This window comes from Tursiops truncatus, chromosome X, assembly GCF_011762595.2.
Source record: "Tursiops truncatus isolate mTurTru1 chromosome X, mTurTru1.mat.Y, whole genome shotgun sequence".
Classification (NCBI taxonomy): Eukaryota; Metazoa; Chordata; class Mammalia; order Artiodactyla; family Delphinidae; genus Tursiops; species Tursiops truncatus.
This window is the reverse complement of record NC_047055.1, coordinates 93090220-93107476: the sequence shown is the minus strand read 5'-3', so window position 1 is coordinate 93107476 and position 17257 is coordinate 93090220. Positions and strand designations below refer to the sequence as shown.

At 40.4% G+C, this 17257-nt stretch overlaps 1 protein-coding gene across 5 annotated transcripts; it reads left to right on the top strand.

Moving 5' to 3' along the window:
• Nucleotides 1-850: 850 nt before the first annotated feature.
• Nucleotides 851-16810, top strand: DDX3X (DEAD-box helicase 3 X-linked). 5 transcript variants are annotated; one of them, XM_033850046.2, is made up of 17 exons: nt 851-1008; nt 3946-4003; nt 6152-6199; nt 7956-8088; nt 9112-9270; nt 9354-9453; nt 9911-10046; nt 11151-11236; nt 11445-11543; nt 11653-11813; nt 12232-12376; nt 12458-12602; nt 12793-12974; nt 13067-13184; nt 13477-13630; nt 13894-14030; nt 14235-16810. In XM_033850046.2, exons 1-17 carry the CDS (start codon nt 964-966, stop codon nt 14312-14314), a joined length of 1986 nt encoding a protein of 661 aa, XP_033705937.1. In that variant the 5' UTR covers nt 851-963; the 3' UTR covers nt 14315-16810. The 5 variants fall into 5 exon arrangements, with proteins under 5 accessions (XP_033705937.1, XP_033705936.1, XP_033705935.1 ...); XM_033850045.2 differs by having other exon boundaries at nt 13891-14030; XM_033850044.2 differs by having other exon boundaries at nt 9339-9453.
• Nucleotides 16811-17257: the final 447 nt, after the last annotated feature.

The following is a 17257-nucleotide window of genomic DNA, read 5'->3' as shown; positions in this document are numbered from 1 at the left end:
GGGGGCGCGGGGTCAACGAGGTGTAGAGAACCTGAGGGGCTCTGGCTTTCCTAGGCGGTGCCCCCGCTGCCTAGGCAACCGCGCGGTAAAGCGTCTCACCACCTGCGCGCGCCGCCAGCTCCCCTCCACTCCTCTCCCCGCTCCCCTGGTCACCATCCCGCCCTCTTCCCTCCTCCTTCCTCTTTTTTCCCCTCCTCCTCTTCCCCCTCTTCCCGCCTCCTCCCTCCCTCTTTCCCCTCTCCTCCCCCGATTCCGAGCACTCTATTTAAAACCAGTTTCCTGCTCCACAAAATGGCCTCCGCGTTCGACACCTGCAGTCACGTGACCCGCCGCCCCCTGGGCTTTGGGTCTGTCGGCCTAACTCCGATTTCGGGGAGTCTGCCCGCGAAAACGCTAGGGCCAATTAGTTTGGAGAAATCTCACAACATCTCCAAGTCCGGGGGGCTGAGAGAGCGCTCCCAAGAAACAATGGAACAGCGAACACTGGGGACGTTACGGAAAGAAAAAGGGAAAAGGCATGGATTAGATTTTAAGGTATCCCAGCTGGCGGAAAGCGGGAGGCGAGGAATTCTCGCGAGATCTCGAGACCTCCTAGACCTCGGCTAGGGTAATAGCGGAGGACAGGGGAAGTGGAACTCAAGCGAACTAGGACAGTATTTGGCGCTCTCAGTGCCAAGGTAGGACGACGAGCCGGGGACGCGACCGACTAGGAAATCCCGCGAGGTTAGGACTAAACGAGAGCGCAGTAACTAGGCAGAAGTCGTAGCGGCGGCAGGAGTGTGGGTGTGAGAGGGAGGGCACACGTCTTACGTGCTGACGTAGCAGCCGTTCCAGCGGGTATATTAGATCCGTGGCCGCGCCGTGCGCCTTAGAGCCGCAGTTCTCCCGTGAGAGGGCATTTGCGGTGAGCCAAACACATTAGCTCAGCAGCGGAAGATTCCGAGTTCTCGGTACTCTTCAGGGATGAGTCATGTGGCGGTGGAAAATGCGCTCGGGCTGGACCAGCAGGTGAGCCGCAGGGAGCCTACCAGGGTTGTTGCTGCATGAATTCCCTCCCCTGACCTAACATGGTTTGTGGCGCAGTGCTAGCTGGTATCCTCAGTTCGCATTTGCTGGGTCCCTCGGGCTGGCGAGTGTGAATGCCCCAGGGCTGTGGGGGAACGGGAAGGTGACAGGAATGCTAGTTGTGGTTGTCGCTGGGGCCCCTACTTGGTTCGCGGTATTGTCCCCGGCCCGAGCACAATGGCGGCTTTTGTGTGTGCGTGCGCAGGCGGGCGGAGGGGGAGGGGGCGCGCGCTCTCGCGGAGGCGCGCACGCGCGAACCTCGACTGACTAGTGACCCATGGGTGGGTGGGGGGAGGGTGGCGCGGCGCGGTGGTTCACGAATGGGGACCTTTCTGGTCCTGAGGGCTCCGGCTCTCGCAGCGTGCGCGGCTCGGATTCCGGTCAGAGAGCCGAGCGGCGTTGGCGCGTGTGTGTGTGTGTGTGTACGCGCGTGTGAGCGGGAGGAGGAACGCGGCCCTGGAATGTGGGAGGGGGCGGCGCGGGGGGTGGCCTTCGCGCGGGGTAATGGCGGCGGCCTCCTTTGTGTGGTGTCGGTGGCTGGGCGGCGCTGCGGCCCACGAGCGGGAGAGGCCGGGCCGCCGAGGGCCCGGAAACGGGGATGGATGGGCATCATGTTCCTCCCGGGCTTCCTTCCGCAGGTCTTTTTCGCTCCAGCCCGGCTTCCGCAGGCCGGGAGCTACGGCCCGTGAGGCCGCGTTTCCGGAGTGGAAAGTTTTGTGACGCAGATTAGGGGGGGGAGGGGGGAGAGGGGGGAAGGGAGGGAGGGAGGGAAGAATGGGCCGCTGCGTCGCGGTGGCGCCGGGCTCTGGAGTTCGTGGTTGAAGGCGGTGGGGAGACGTCAGGGAGGTTTGCGGCCGCCCCGCTTCACATGCTCATCATAGTCACTGTGTGGCGATTTAGCCCAGGGCCGCGCGTCCTTTTGGGGGGTGGGGGGTGCCACGGAGTGTACGAGTGTCCTCAGGGTTAGGACACTTTGATGCGGGCGTTTGATTAGGGACTCGGCCAGGGGAAAAACACCCGGAATGTGGCTTGGGGAGAAATAAACAATTTTGTTGTTGACTTGTTGCTGCTTGTGGACTGAAATTTTGAAATAGGTCAGAGGCTCCGGGTCTGTCGTCTTAACCGGAACGCCCTTTTCTAGGGTTTAGAGGTAGAGGAGGGCTTCTGGGCTGAGGTGGCAGGAAGTCTGCATCCCTCAGCAACAGTGGCAGCGCGCTTCAGAGAAGCTCTTCAGTGCGATGTTTGTAGCCTTTAAGTAAACTTATGCCTACCACGAGCTCCGAAATTCTGAAACGAAGTCGAGTGACGCAAATGAATTGTCAATAGACTTTAATGTAGTCGTGTGTAATAAGTTTTTAAGGACTTAACGACCTGTTTTGGGGGGAGCATTTTTTCCATTAATGAATCAGTTTGAATCCTCCAAATTGCTGACGCGTCATGTTAAATGGAGCAGAGACATAAAAAATCTGTTATCAAGAGCATAGGCTGTTCCCAGTTTTAACATTTACCATGTAGGTAGTGCTGTATTTAAGATTCTAGGTAGGAATGAAATTTGTAATCGAAGTAATTGGTAAAAGTATGCAGAGTCGTTAGAATTAAGCAGCAAGCTAATTCACAACTGAGAAAATTGCAATAACGTAATCCTAACAGTTTACAGTAGCATTTAGCGTTTGCCAAGTGTAAAATTAATAACAAAACGTACGGCAACAAGTGCAAAAAGAAAGTTTGTTACTATTGTGCGTTAAAGTATCAGTCAATTGCTGAGATAACTAGTGCAGAGAAAACATGACAGCGTTTTTGCTGATAGAAATTAGGAAATGAGCTGCCTTACCATAACTCATTTTTTTTTCAAGGTTTAGCATCTGCTTCCAATTTTCAGTGCCTCCACTGATGATGCTTGCAATTTGACAGTATAACCTTGAGCTTTTAACAGAGGACTTAAACGTTATGGTATAGCGTATCACCTTTGCAAACAGGTGGCAATAGTGCTGTGACTGGGTACATTAAAAAAATGAAACTGCTTTTGGCACATACAGTTTTCCCCCTATTGCTTGTAAATAGTTTGTTATTGCAGAATGCGATGAAGATAGATCTCTTTTTTAGAATGTTGAGACTTTGAGCTACCCGTGTAAAGGGACGGGTAGACGTGGAGATAAAGGCAGTAAAATGTGTCCTACTCATTAGGGACACTAAATGCCAGTTGTGCCATTTATGTCCGAAGTGTTCTGAACTTAACTGTGAAAGTGGGAGAACAAGTAGGTACCTACTTCATAGGTTTGTGCTTAGTAGTGCTCAGTAAGTGGTGGTTATATTAATTTTTGTTCTGAAGCGTGCTACCCTAATTTAAAATATTTGTGCAGTATTTAGGGATAAAGGAACTATGACATGGTCGATAAAATTTTTGTTCTGACGTTTTTCAGGTGTGCTTTGTAGGTTTAAAATAATTCCAAGTAGAAAGTTGGTGACATTGAAAACATTTGTCTCCAAATGTTTGGAGCTAAAATGAATCCAGTGACTAGTTGACATTTTAAAATAATTTAAATTTCTTGAACTTTTACTATGGAAAACGTTACAGGGAAGATTCATTTTGAATGAATGAGTTAAATTTGGACCCAGTTTCTCCTGGATAGCACCACCATCTTGGTGTGGTACTTTCTGCAGTATATACAGTAGTACTGTAGTAAAGTATTTTGCATTTGCTTACAACTTAGTTGTCTTCGAAGCACATTCTTAGTCACATTCTCCTTAAGAGTTTCACATCCCCGGTGAGGCAGACAGGACAACTAGTGCTAGTAAATGCTAGAGAGCAAGACTAGTTTTCTCTTAGTGTAATATTTCTGCACATGGGCTGCTAACCAAAGTTTAATAACTCTTTTCTAGTTTGCTGGCCTAGACCTGAACTCTTCTGATAATCAGAGTGGAGGAAGTACCGCCAGCAGTAAGTAAAACATTTTATGGATTTACTGTGAATAATCAGGGCTTTTTAAAAAAAATTTATTTCATTGAAATACGGTTGATTTACAATGCTGTTACTTGAGTATTAGAGCTTTAATACCTTAATATTTCGTTGGATTTGTTTAAAATTTAAGAATTTCCCTGCCAATCTTTACTGTGTAAAGAATTAGGTGGGTAGCATTGTGGGGGGGTTTGGGGAGGGTTGTTTTGTTTTGTTTTGGCCGCGCTGCGCAGCATGCAGGATCTTAGTTTCCTGACCAGGGGTGGAACCCATGCCTCTTGCAGTGGAAGTCCTGTGTTGTGGTCTTTTGATAACAAAACAGAGTAGTTTTCTTGAATGAAAACAATCATTAAGGACCTTATACAAAACACAAATTATCTCTAGAAGGGTTTGATTATGTCCATTATGAATCCTGAGCCCAGCTTAAAAGTGATGGGAATGTGTATATCACTATTAGAGTGAATCTACCAGAATTAAACTGAATAAAGGGAACATTCACATTCATCAGCTACAGCTATCCCTTTCCCATGAAGAACATGAGACTTAATAATAGAACAAGGCTAGGACTTCCCTGGTGGCCCAGTGGTTGACTCCCTGCTCCCAGTGCAGGGGGCCTGGGTTCGATCCCTGGTCAGGGAACTAGATCCTGCATGCCACAACTAAAGATCCTGCATGCTGTAACTAAGACCTGGTGAGGCCAAATAAATATTTTTTAAAAAAATAATAGAACGAGGCCATAATGAATCTTGGGGTGGTGGTTAGGATTTTAAATGCTGAATTGTTGTATTCTGTTGAAAAGAAGTTAGATATAGAAGTTTTATTTAATTTTTTTTTCCTTAAAAGGGTTTCTTGGATACTTGGTAGAGATTAGTATTAAGGTGTATGGGATCTTGGTGGTTTATTATTGGCAATAGACCTGCTTCAGCTCAGGTCTCTTCCCACCCTATTAACCAAAAAGAAAAAATGTGTATCGGCTGTATGTAAGGTCTGAAAGCACCATTTCTTCAAGCTCTCTTTGTTGTATAGTAAAGGGCATGTCTTCATTTTTAGGCAAGAAGGGCCTCGCTGGGCACAGTTACTTGGTATTTGTTTTAAATTTCACTTTATTTGGCATGCTAAGAATCATTTAGGACTTAACCGTTCTAATAGAGATCTTTAATAATTCAACCCAGAAGTGAAAAAGTTAAATTGCAGATTAAAGCAAGTTGTCTTTACTTGGTGGGTATATACATTATTTGCTTTTGATTCTCATCCATTGTCTAGGCTGTATTCTTGTGCATACAGAAAAACAGTTGACTTCCCTTAAACTCTGCAGGTCTCGAATTAAAATTCAGTTCCTTGAAATCATTCTCCCTCTTGCAACTTTCCCATGTTACATATGTATTCTATCTCTTGGAACTTAACCAGGGTAGAAACAAAAAAGCCTTTTAGTGGCTAGTTACACGTTTATTACTTTTAGGTTGTTACAGTAACACTTTTGCTACATGTTAGATAATTTATTAATGTTTGTTACGTTGTTGTAGTAATACTTAACGTTGTAACTCTTTTGTTAGTTTGTAACAATTCTCTGAAATCATAGCAGGCCTTTTAAAATATTGTATTAAATTAACCACTAGTGACAAGTTAAATTTATGTATTTGTAGATTTCAACTATTAGGTTCCAAGTCAAACCTGTTCTCCTTTCCCTTTTAAAATTCTACTTATTAAAGCAATAACCCATTTAAAATAAAAGTAAATTTATTTTTATTTATTTATTTTTTGCGGTACGCGGACCTCCCACTGCCGCGGCCTCTCCCGTTGCAGAGCACAGGCTCCGGACGCGCAGGTCGAGCGGCCATGGCTCACGGGCCTAGCCGCTCCGCGGCATGTGGGATCCCCTGGACTGGGGCACGAACCCGTGTCCCCTGCACCGGCAGACAGACTCTCAACCACTGCGCCACCAGGGAAGCCTTAAAAGTAGATTGTTTTTTTCCCCACTTCTCAATTTCCAACTACATAGTCAGACTGGAGGACTATAGATTTAAAAAATTTCTTTCCAGGACTGTTTTTTAATAGCACAAATTTTGGCCAGAAAGCTTTAACTTAAAGTTTTATGGAATATGAAGTTTTAACTTTGTTAATTTCTTTTAGAAGGGCGCTATATTCCTCCTCACTTAAGGAACAGAGAAGCTACTAAAGGTAAGTTCTTTGAACAACTTGGTATACTTAATTCATGCTGCATTTAGAAGTTGGAGCCTAGGGAAAATGAGACACCTGGAGAAGTCTGTAAACATTGTGCTCCACCTGCTACTGGCAGAACTGTTTCAGGTATTAGGGTTTACTCATTTTGGAAAAACTCATCTAATGTCAGACAGTGGAAAACTGCATTTCCTATGTCAAACTCTTCTGAGGCCAAGGGCATGGTTTTGTACGATTTCACTAGTCTTGTGCTTAACCTGTGTTTGTAATCATTCACAGCATGATTTCAATTTGAAAAAGGTGATTGGGCACCCATTACTGTGTAAACCAAACTGCTGCATAGTGATGACAACCCAGTTATTTCTGTCTTACAGAGGTGCCAAAATGAAGATGGGGTTATTGGGGAATAGTTAACAAGCATTGGGCACGCTCCCAATAGATGGGAGTGATTCTCTGGCTTCATCTCCTTGCCTTAACTGCTTCATTTGAAAGGTCTTATCTAAAAGGTATCACAATGGCTGGTCTTTTCCCGTTAACTTTGTAAATAAGTGACAGAGAACTAGTAGATGGCTCATATTATGGGACAATTGTTTGGGTGCTGTGTATTCCATAAAATAGGTGATCTGAGATTTGGAGGAAAAGGGGAAGGTCAGGAAAACAAGGTCAAGAAGAGGGAAGGTACTGGATAAAGAAGGCAGGATTGGAAGGGTGGAGAGTCCACAGAAGCACATGGTTTGCTGTCGTTTCTCCATATCCATATGCAGTCCGTGTTAGCTTCACTGTCCCTGGCAATACATGGAATATAAAATCTGTATTATAATTTCTTAGCTATCATATCATTGTTTTTATTTACTGTAGAGTCTTAATCGTCATGGGTTCTCATTCCTTAGAATGCACTAGCTGAAATTGACTCCCATGTATATTTAGTGCTTTTCTCCCTTTGTTGCAATGACAGGAATCAAAGCAGGGAGAGAGGCGGTATCATATAGGAGTTAGAGCTGAAAGAGATCTTAGAAATCTAATTCAGCTCTTTATTGGTAGCCAAGACTGTTGATCACCTGGCTGGTAGAGGCAGGAGGTGGAAGGAAAGTAGCTTAACTTACAAACTATATCTCTGACTGTTTAATAAAGTGTCACTGAAGCTAGTTAAACCCTCTACTTGTCTTTAAACCATCTACCTGTTGGGATAATTTACACCTTTGTCATCCCCTCTTACTGAATGTTTATAGCTGTACCCTAGGAACCTGTCTACACTGAGTTGTGTAGGGATGAGGATTTTCCTTTTTTCTATTATATTCGTAATTCTCATCTGGTAGTATGTACTTCATGAGAACAGAGCACTGTTCTTAAAACTTTTTACTATTGAAACTAAGAAATACTGTATTAAACCAAGTAAACTGACATTCTTAATGTTTTAAATGAATGTCACTTCTAAGAGACATTGAAATAATGGTAACTCCTAGTAAACTCACCTATAAAATGAATGGAAGTTAAATTGTGATGGTTATGTAACAATACCGTAAAAATTGTGTTACAGGCAAAGCTATTGACCTTTTAGAAGTGGTATTCATTCAGAACATTTTCAGACTGGTTAGTGCACAGTATATTCTAGTGCCGTGGTAGGAATATTTCCATTGTCCCTCTGGTCCAGAGATGGGATAGTCAGTGGAGGGTTTCAGATTCGGAAACATGTTTTAAAGTGTTGTCACTTTCTAAATAATATAATAAAATGGGTTTGCGTTATTTTTTTTTGAAGGATTCTATGATAAAGACAGTTCAGGGTGGAGTTCTAGTAAAGATAAGGATGCATACAGCAGTTTTGGTTGCCGTAGTGATTCAAGAGGGAAGTCTAGTTTCTTCAGTGATCGTGGAAGTGGATCAAGGGGAAGGTGAGTGATCTCTTATTTTCTTGCCTTTTTTACGTGTACAATACAGCAATTTAGAAATTGGTCTTTAATTTGTACTGTGACCATTAAGCATGATATTTTTCCCCTTAGTAGACCACCTACTTGGATGTTAAGTATTGTCTGTTTAATCGTATTTATGTATTTTTTTTAACTGTAAGAGGTCTACTAAATTGAACTTGTTATTCAAGAATTAGATTAGAAGAACTTTCCTTTTGGCATAATGAAATCAGTTGTTTTTATATTTCTCTAGTTTTACATATTCTACTTAAAAGAGTTTTAGTGAATGGCCTAATTTGGTTGACATTTTCATGGATATTCTATATGACAATTTTTAAACACCTTATATTTTTGATTACACAAGTGTGGTGAACTGACCTCATGCGCCTAATAGCTGTGGTTAGTCCTCTGTGTCCTGATTTTTCGAAAACAGGCCTAAAACTAAAAACATCTTAATTCAGGTAAGGATTATTTTCTACCTTTTTATCCAAAGTTTGTCACACAGGTGAATTGTCCTTTAAGTAGCATCCTGATATAACTGGGACAATTGATATTTGGTGTGATACTTTCCTCTTTTCCCTACCACTAGAAATATTTGGATGAGAATATTTAAAGGTGTAAGTTATATGCTGGTTTCATGTGTATAAGACTGATTCTCCCCCCCCCACCCCTCCCAAGCGTAGTTTGTTTTTATTGAACTATAGTTGATCTATAATACTCTGTTAGTTTCAGGTATAAAGACGTGATTCAATTTCAACATGTATGAGGCCTGTGTAGGCTGTGTAATAAGAATAAGGAAGAATACTGAATTTAGAAAGTAAAGTTATGTAAATGATACAATCTGGTTAGAGGACCTTATTTGTCAAGTAAGAGTAAGCCTGAACTGGATTGTTGACATCCTTGAAATCAGCCATAATGAACTTCTCTTTAGGCACAGTTCTAGAGTAGTGGTAGGAATCTGATAATGGTTAAATGATAAGATTCTGATTAATTGGTTGTGCTGTTCAGGTTTGATGATCGTGGACGAGGTGACTATGACAGCATTGGCAGCCGTGGTGAGAGAGGTGGCTTTGGAAAATATGAACGTGGTGGAAACAGTCGCTGGTGTGACAAATCAGATGAAGATGATTGGTCAAAACCACTCCCGCCAAGTGAACGCTTGGAACAGTAAGTTTTTGAAATGTATGTTAATTGTGATGAAGCCTTATTGGCTACTATAACAAATAAACTTATAGATCTTCTGATTGCAGAGAACTTTTTTCTGGAGGCAACACCGGGATTAACTTTGAAAAATACGATGACATTCCAGTTGAGGCAACAGGCAACAACTGTCCTCCACACATTGAAAGTGTAAGTATTTTTGCTTGACAGCAAAATACTTTAAGACAGAGGGAAGTGTAAGTATTTTCACAGCACATCAAGATGAGATGGGCTTCCTGAAGGCCTATATAGACCATGCCTGCGTTGTGTTAACAATCTTTTAAAGTTACTCTAAAAGCCTGCCTCGTTGGTTTGTGGAAAGGGGGAGATTGAGTTCAATGTTACCATTACTAATATTTGAAATAGAAAATGGGTCAGACATGGGAGGAACTGAAAACTTTTCCAGTGTAGGTTAAGCTTAGGGGGTGTTGTTGTTTTTTTCCCCCCTCCCCCTCAAAATGTAACACGATAACTTTTATTTAAAGCAGCTGTAAACTAAAGTACAAGTAGTTGGTTGATAGGGTTTTTTCCCCCATTGCATTTGTATAAAGCAAAATGGCTCCAGGTCGTATTTCTACCTATTTAACCCTGATGTATTTCTTGACAGTTCAGTGATCTTGAGATGGGAGAAATTATTATGGGAAACATTGAGCTTACTCGCTACACTCGTCCAACTCCAGTGCAAAAGCATGCTATTCCTATTATCAAAGAGAAGAGAGACTTGATGGCTTGTGCCCAAACAGGTAAGCAGACTTGATAAAGTAAAAAGTTGTCCAGAATACCTTAACTCTGCTTGCTCTCATAAAACCAATACCAAAAAAATACGCATGGAGTATCTAAGTTTCACGAGGAAGCTTGAGTCCTGTTTGTAGCCTGACTGGTATACTTTGATATAGATAAGGAGTAGCTGGATGGTATCTCTTTTGTCTTAGCCCTTTGGATCCTGTGTTACCTCTAGTGTTTCCATTAGGGTGTCTTGGGGATAGCCTATAGAAAGTCATGACCCTGATATTGGTGCAACAGGGATAGGTTATTGTGATTGCGGTGGTGGGAAAGTTAGCACTATATAACATTATTGTATCTGGGATAAGAAGGATAAGATTAGAGAATAGCTTGTGATCCATGGGAATGTGGCCAAGGGAAGGGTCCTTAACCTCCCATCTTTCGGGAATGGGGATAGTTACAGCCTCTCAGTTGAGAACAGGCTTTATTATATCTGTGTGAGTTTGGCCAGTTTGAAAGAGAGATAAGATTCTCCCAATAAAAATATATGGCACTTGAATAATTTGGTATCTTTCTTTCCCTATGGAAGAGTGAGAATGTCATCCTTTATACGTTATCAGTATTACAGTACCTACAAGGAAGTGTTAGAAATTGACACCAGTTTTGAGACAGAATTCCTGCTCTCTTTGCACAAATGGGAAGAAGTGAATACTAACCAGTACATTGTGAGTGACCAGAGTTTGGTATACATTTTCTGTAAATGAACAAAATATTTTTTTGGATTATGGACCATGTGGTCTCTGCAACTATTCAGCTCTGCTGTTGTATGAAGGCAGCCATAGATGATATGTCAAATTATTGGTCACAGGTATATTCCAGTAAAGCTTTATTTACAAGGATATAGGTTGGGCCTTAGTTTGTTAACTCGTATTACAGATTGATCAAAGTCGTCACTTGGTATTTTTTAAATTAGCTATTAATTTTTAGAAAATTAATTTGGGAATAAAGTAAAATTGCTAATTGATTAAGTTGTTGGGCAGTTAAAAAAGTCATCTACCAATATATATTCAAAAATAATAAGCAGGTTTTTCTGTGGTTAAATGAATATGTTTTCTTTTAAACAGGGTCTGGAAAAACTGCAGCATTTCTCTTGCCCATCTTGAGTCAGATTTATTCTGATGGTCCAGGCGAGGCTTTGAGGGCCATGAAGGTAAATATTTCTATATAAAATGGGAAATGATTGTAGAACCTTGTAGGTAGCTGTTGAGAAACCTTTCTAAATGACAGTAAGACTTGTATTCTAACCTATATAATTAGAAACAGTTTTTACGTATAATCAGTGAATTACAGAAGGGAATTATGTGTAATGGACCTTTAAAAAAGGATGTTAAGAGTTTAACTTATAAATTATTTCTTAGGAAAATGGAAGGTATGGGCGCCGCAAACAATACCCAATCTCCTTGGTGTTAGCACCAACTAGAGAATTGGCTGTACAGATCTATGAGGAAGCCAGGAAAGTAAGTATGCATTTCAGAGATTATCGGCTTTCTCATTGATTCTGATGCAGTGTTTTATGACCACGTAAAAATCTTGGCCTTAAAGTTGATAAAATTTCTTTGCTTACAGTTTTCATACCGATCTAGAGTTCGTCCTTGCGTGGTTTATGGTGGTGCTGATATTGGTCAGCAAATTCGAGACTTAGAACGTGGATGTCACTTGTTAGTAGCCACTCCAGGACGTCTAGTGGATATGATGGAAAGAGGGAAGATTGGATTAGACTTCTGCAAGTATGTTAATTTTTAAATGTGTGGAATGCATTAATTTAAAAAATTACTGGCCATTAGTTTTCTGGAACTTGTCCATAAATTTTAAGATGGAGAAGAGATTTATTTTAGTCTTCCAGCTTTTCCAAAAAGTTTGCTCTTTGTAATTTTAATGTTGAAAAATCAGTGACATTTTAGTAGTCTGAGAATGACCAGACTTTGGGACCAGAGTCAAGTATAAGAGCTAATTTGGGTGTGTACTATCTTGGACCATTTATTTAGTGGCAAAGATCCTATGCTCTGTCTCACGTACATGGGTCAAATTGTGTGGTGTGAGGAATTTAACTACCTGAATGAGTAATTAATTGTGCTTATAGAAACAGCTATATTAAAACTATCTTTTCTCCTCTAATTCTAAACTGGATTTTTTTTTTCATGGCAGATACTTGGTGTTAGATGAAGCTGATCGGATGTTGGATATGGGGTTTGAGCCTCAAATACGTAGAATCGTTGAACAAGATACTATGCCACCAAAGGGAGTTCGCCACACTATGATGTTTAGTGCTACCTTCCCGAAGGAAATACAGGTATTGTTTGATGCTGCAAATCTTATTTACTTAGGAATTTGTTTATCTCAATAGATAATAAAATACTTTTTTTTCTTTCAGATGCTTGCTCGTGATTTCTTGGATGAATATATCTTTCTGGCCGTAGGAAGAGTTGGCTCTACCTCTGAGAACATCACACAGAAAGTAGTCTGGGTGGAAGAGTTAGACAAACGGTCATTTCTGCTTGACCTTCTAAATGCAACAGGTATAATTTTAGCATCACTCTGGTGGCTTAGGTAATAAATCCATTTGGATCACCTTTATTGCTTTTCCTCCTCATCCAAAACATTCTCTTGAAAACGGTCTATTTTAATTGCCTCTATTTGCAAGTTTACTAAGTGCAAAGAGAACCAAGCCACTCTTAGTTACAGAAACCTTGTAATATTTTACTTTAGGCAAAGATTCACTGACCTTAGTGTTCGTGGAGACCAAAAAGGGTGCAGATTCTCTAGAGGATTTCTTGTACCATGAAGGATATGCCTGTACGAGTATCCATGGAGACCGATCTCAGAGAGATAGAGAAGAGGCTCTTCACCAGTTCCGCTCAGGAAAAAGCCCGATTCTAGTGGCTACAGCAGTATGTATAATATAATCTTATTTTCAAGGTCGCTATGTTCAACTATTTGCTTTCTTTTAAATGGACCATATGTAACAGAAGTTATTTTCTAGGTAGCAGCAAGAGGACTGGACATTTCAAATGTGAAACATGTTATCAATTTTGATTTGCCCAGTGATATTGAAGAATATGTACATCGCATTGGCCGTACAGGACGTGTAGGAAACCTTGGTAAGTGTGTGATTACTTGATGGTGTGGTGGTTTCTGGTTTTCAGTGTGATTCTTGCAGCAAAGAACTTTCAGGATCTTATTAGAAGAACTCCTATTTTCAAGGAATGCGATTAAGATATATCTTAGCAGAAGTGGCAGGAAATGTCAGGGTTTGTTCAAAGAACTTTGAGTTGGTTAAATAGCAAATAGTTACCTCTTTTTTTAGTATTCTACTTAATACTCTAGTATGAAAGTAATACTGTGCTACTTTATGGAAGACCTTAATTTATGTACTTTTTGGAACTGTTTTAGGCCTTGCCACCTCATTCTTTAATGAGAGGAACATAAATATTACCAAGGATTTGTTGGATCTTCTTGTTGAAGCTAAACAAGAAGTGCCATCTTGGTTAGAAAACATGGCTTATGAACATCACTACAAGGGTAGCAGTCGTGGACGATCCAAAAGGTGAGTTACAGATGGTGTATAATGATGGGGGTGGGTGCTATGTCCAAGGTTAACTTTTCAAGGTTATTTAAGTGACATTAAGTTGATGTGAGCCTTTTCATAGCTAAGGCCTTTTAAAAATCACTATTAGGGAAGATAGGGCTGGATGGAATTGTTTGAATTAGAAAATCAGAAATTGGTCATTGGGAAGTTTTAACAAGATTTGGGTTATGTGGTCGAAATTTCATCTTTATGTGAACTAACACATTTTGTCCTTGTAGTAGTAGATTCAGTGGAGGATTTGGTGCCAGAGACTATCGACAGAGTAGTGGTGCCAGCAGTTCCAGCTTCAGCAGCAGCCGCGCCAGCAGCAGCCGCAGTGGTGGAGGCGGCCATGGCAGCAGCAGAGGGTTTGGTGGAGGTAATGTTTATTTTTAACCTCATATCTTTGGGAAGGGTTTTTTTTTCTTTTCCATCTTTTTCAAAGTATAATTAAAAATATTGGGAAGTTCGGCCCTGTAGTTTGCTTTCTATAATTTTACATCAAAATACTTAAAGAAGGGAAAGATTGTATTAAACAGTGGATGACTTAATTAATTTTTCTCTTTTTTAAATCTTTCATTAGGTGGCTATGGAGGCTTTTACAACAGTGATGGATATGGAGGAAATTATAACTCCCAGGGGGTTGACTGGTGGGGTAACTGAACCTGCTTTGCAGTAGGTCACCCTGCCAAACAAGCTAATATGGAAACCACATGTAACTTAGCCAGACTATACCTTGTGTAGCTTCAAGAACTCGCAGTACATTACCAGCTGTGATTCTCCACTGAAATTTTTTTTTTAAGGGAGCTCAAGGTCACATGAAGAGTTGAAAGGAACAATCAGCAGCCCTGTTCAGAAGGTGGTTTGAAGACTTCATTGCTGTAGTTTGGATTAACTCCCCTCCCAACCCCCATCCCAAACTGCATTTATAATTTTGTGACTGAGGATCATTTGTTTGTTAATGTACTGTGCCTTTAACTTTAGACAACTTTTTATTTTGATGTCCTGTTGGCTCAGTAATGCTCAAGATACCAATTGTTTTGACAAAATAAATTTACTGAACTTGGGCTAAAATCAAACCTTGGCACACAGGTGTGATACAACTTAACAGGAATCATCGATTCATCCATAAATATTATAAGGAAAAAACTTATGCGGTAGCCTGCATTAGGGCTTTTTGATACTTGCAGATTGGGGGAAAACAAACAACAAACGTCTTGAAGCATATTAATGGAATTAGTTTCTAATGTGGCAAACTGTATTAAGTTAAAGTTCTGATTTGCTCACTCTATCCTGGATAGGTATTTAGAACCTGATAGTCTTTAAACAAGCCATTCCAGTCATGATGAGGTGATGTATGAATACATGCATACATTCAAAGCACTGTTTTCAAAGTTAATGCAAGTAAATACAGCAATTCCTCTTTCAATGTTTAGGCAGATCATTAATTATGAGCTAGCCAGATGTGGGCATACTATTACAGGGAAAGTATAAAGGTCTGATAACTTGAGATAGGTTTTTAGGAGAATTCATCTACTTAGACTTTATAAATGCCTGCCATAAGTGAAATTGAAATGGTAGAATGGCTGACCACAGCAATGACCAGCCCTCATTTAGGGCCCTGGATGATTTTTGGTCTAATAACGCATGCTAGTGTTGATGTTTTTTGGTCAAGAGGGTATGAACAGGAAGAATTAATGCAGCAGGCTTTATTTTAAATGCCGATTTACATTACTCTGTTCAAGCTGCGTTGAGATGTTAAACTGGCTTACTATAGACTTTGTAAAAATGGCTCCAGAAGAGTAACAAACTGAAATCTTTTGAGATCACACAGGTTGGAAATATGTACATAACTGCACAAGGTGTCAATTCTGCTATACAGTGCAGTTTTAGTCAGTTTTAGTTGCATAGGTTTCCATTGTATTTATAGTCTGTTTATGCTAAATCTGGCCAAAGATGAGCATTGTCCACCACTAAAATGCCTCTGCCACTTTGAATTCTGTGCTAATTTTGTGGCCAGAATGCGGTGATCAAAACGCTCAATCTTTTTACAGTGGCATAGGAAGATGGCAAAAATTTCCTAAAGTGCAATAGATTTTCAAGTGTATTGTGCCTTGTTCTAAAACTTTTATTAAGTAGGTGCACTTGACAGTATTGAGGTCATTTGTTATGGTGCTATTTCAATTAGTCTAGGTTTAGGCCCTTGTACATTTTGCCCATAACTTTTTACAAAGTACTTCTTTTATTGCACATTCAGAGAATTTTATATATATGTCTTGTGTGCGTGTCCTTAAACTTCCAATCTTATTTTGTCTCTTGGAGATTGTTGAACGCAGCTTGTCTAGGAAGGGGATGGGACTAGATTCTAAAATTTATTTGGGACCATGGGAATGATAGTTGGGAAGAAAACTATTTGCACACGACAGATTTCTAGATACTTTTTGCTGCTAGTTTTATGTAATATTTATTGAACATTTTGACAAATATTTATTTTTGTAAGCCTAAAAGTGATTCTTTGAAAGTTTAAAGAAACTTGACCAAAAGACAGTACAAAAACACTGGCACTTGAATGTTGAATGTCACCGTATGCGTGAAATTATATATTTCGGGGTAGTGTGAGCTTTTAATGTTAAGTCATAATAAACTCTTAAGTCAAATTAAGCAGACCCGGCATTGGCAGTGTAGCCATAACTTTCTGATGTTAGTAAAAATAAAATTGGCGACTTTAAATTAAATCATGCCAAGGTTTTGATACACTTGTCTTAAGATATTAATGAAACACTTCAAAACACTGATACGAAGTGTCCAGATTCTCAGATATTGTGTGAGTTTTGTTTCGTTGTGTGTATTTTTTTTTTTCAGTGAATGTCTGGCTCATTGCAATCCTCAAACATGTGGTTATCTTTGTTGTATTGGCATAATCAGTGACTTGTACATTCAGCGTTAGCATTTGAGCAAGTTTTATCAGCAAGCAATATTTTCAGTTAATAAATAAGGTTTCAAAAATCACATGAGTGGATTTAAACTTGCTGAATGTGAAGATTGAACCTCAAGTCACTGTAGCTTTAGTAATTGCTTATTGTATTAGTTTAGATGCTAGCACTGCATGTGCTGTGCATATTCTGATTTTATTAAAATAAAAAGTTGAACTGCACAGTCTCCTTTGTTGTTGTCAATTGTGGTTTATTATTAGAGGTGAAAATAAAGTTGTGCTCTTGCCTGAATAGTTGTAAGATGTAATTTTTTTGGGTTGCCATCCAGTGCTGATTTTGAAGTGCCTCTTGGATACAGAATTACTCTGGTGCAATTTTAATAAATGATGAAGATGGTGTGTGTTTGGAGTACAGTGAAAAAAGGATTTTTGTAATAGAAATCCAAAAGGTCCTCACTGATTATAGGTTGAAATTTATGGGGGGGGGGAATCTCTGTTCTTGGAAGCACTTGATCCAAAGGATGGTTGAACAGTGGAAAAATGAATTGGGTAAAAATCAAATGTATTAGTAATCTGACAAGTGTGGTAAGTACTTAGTGATAATGTATTTGGGGTCAGGTTGACAGAGATGGCCTGGGTGTGCCCTCTACCTCTAGTTTTATTTGCTGACATCC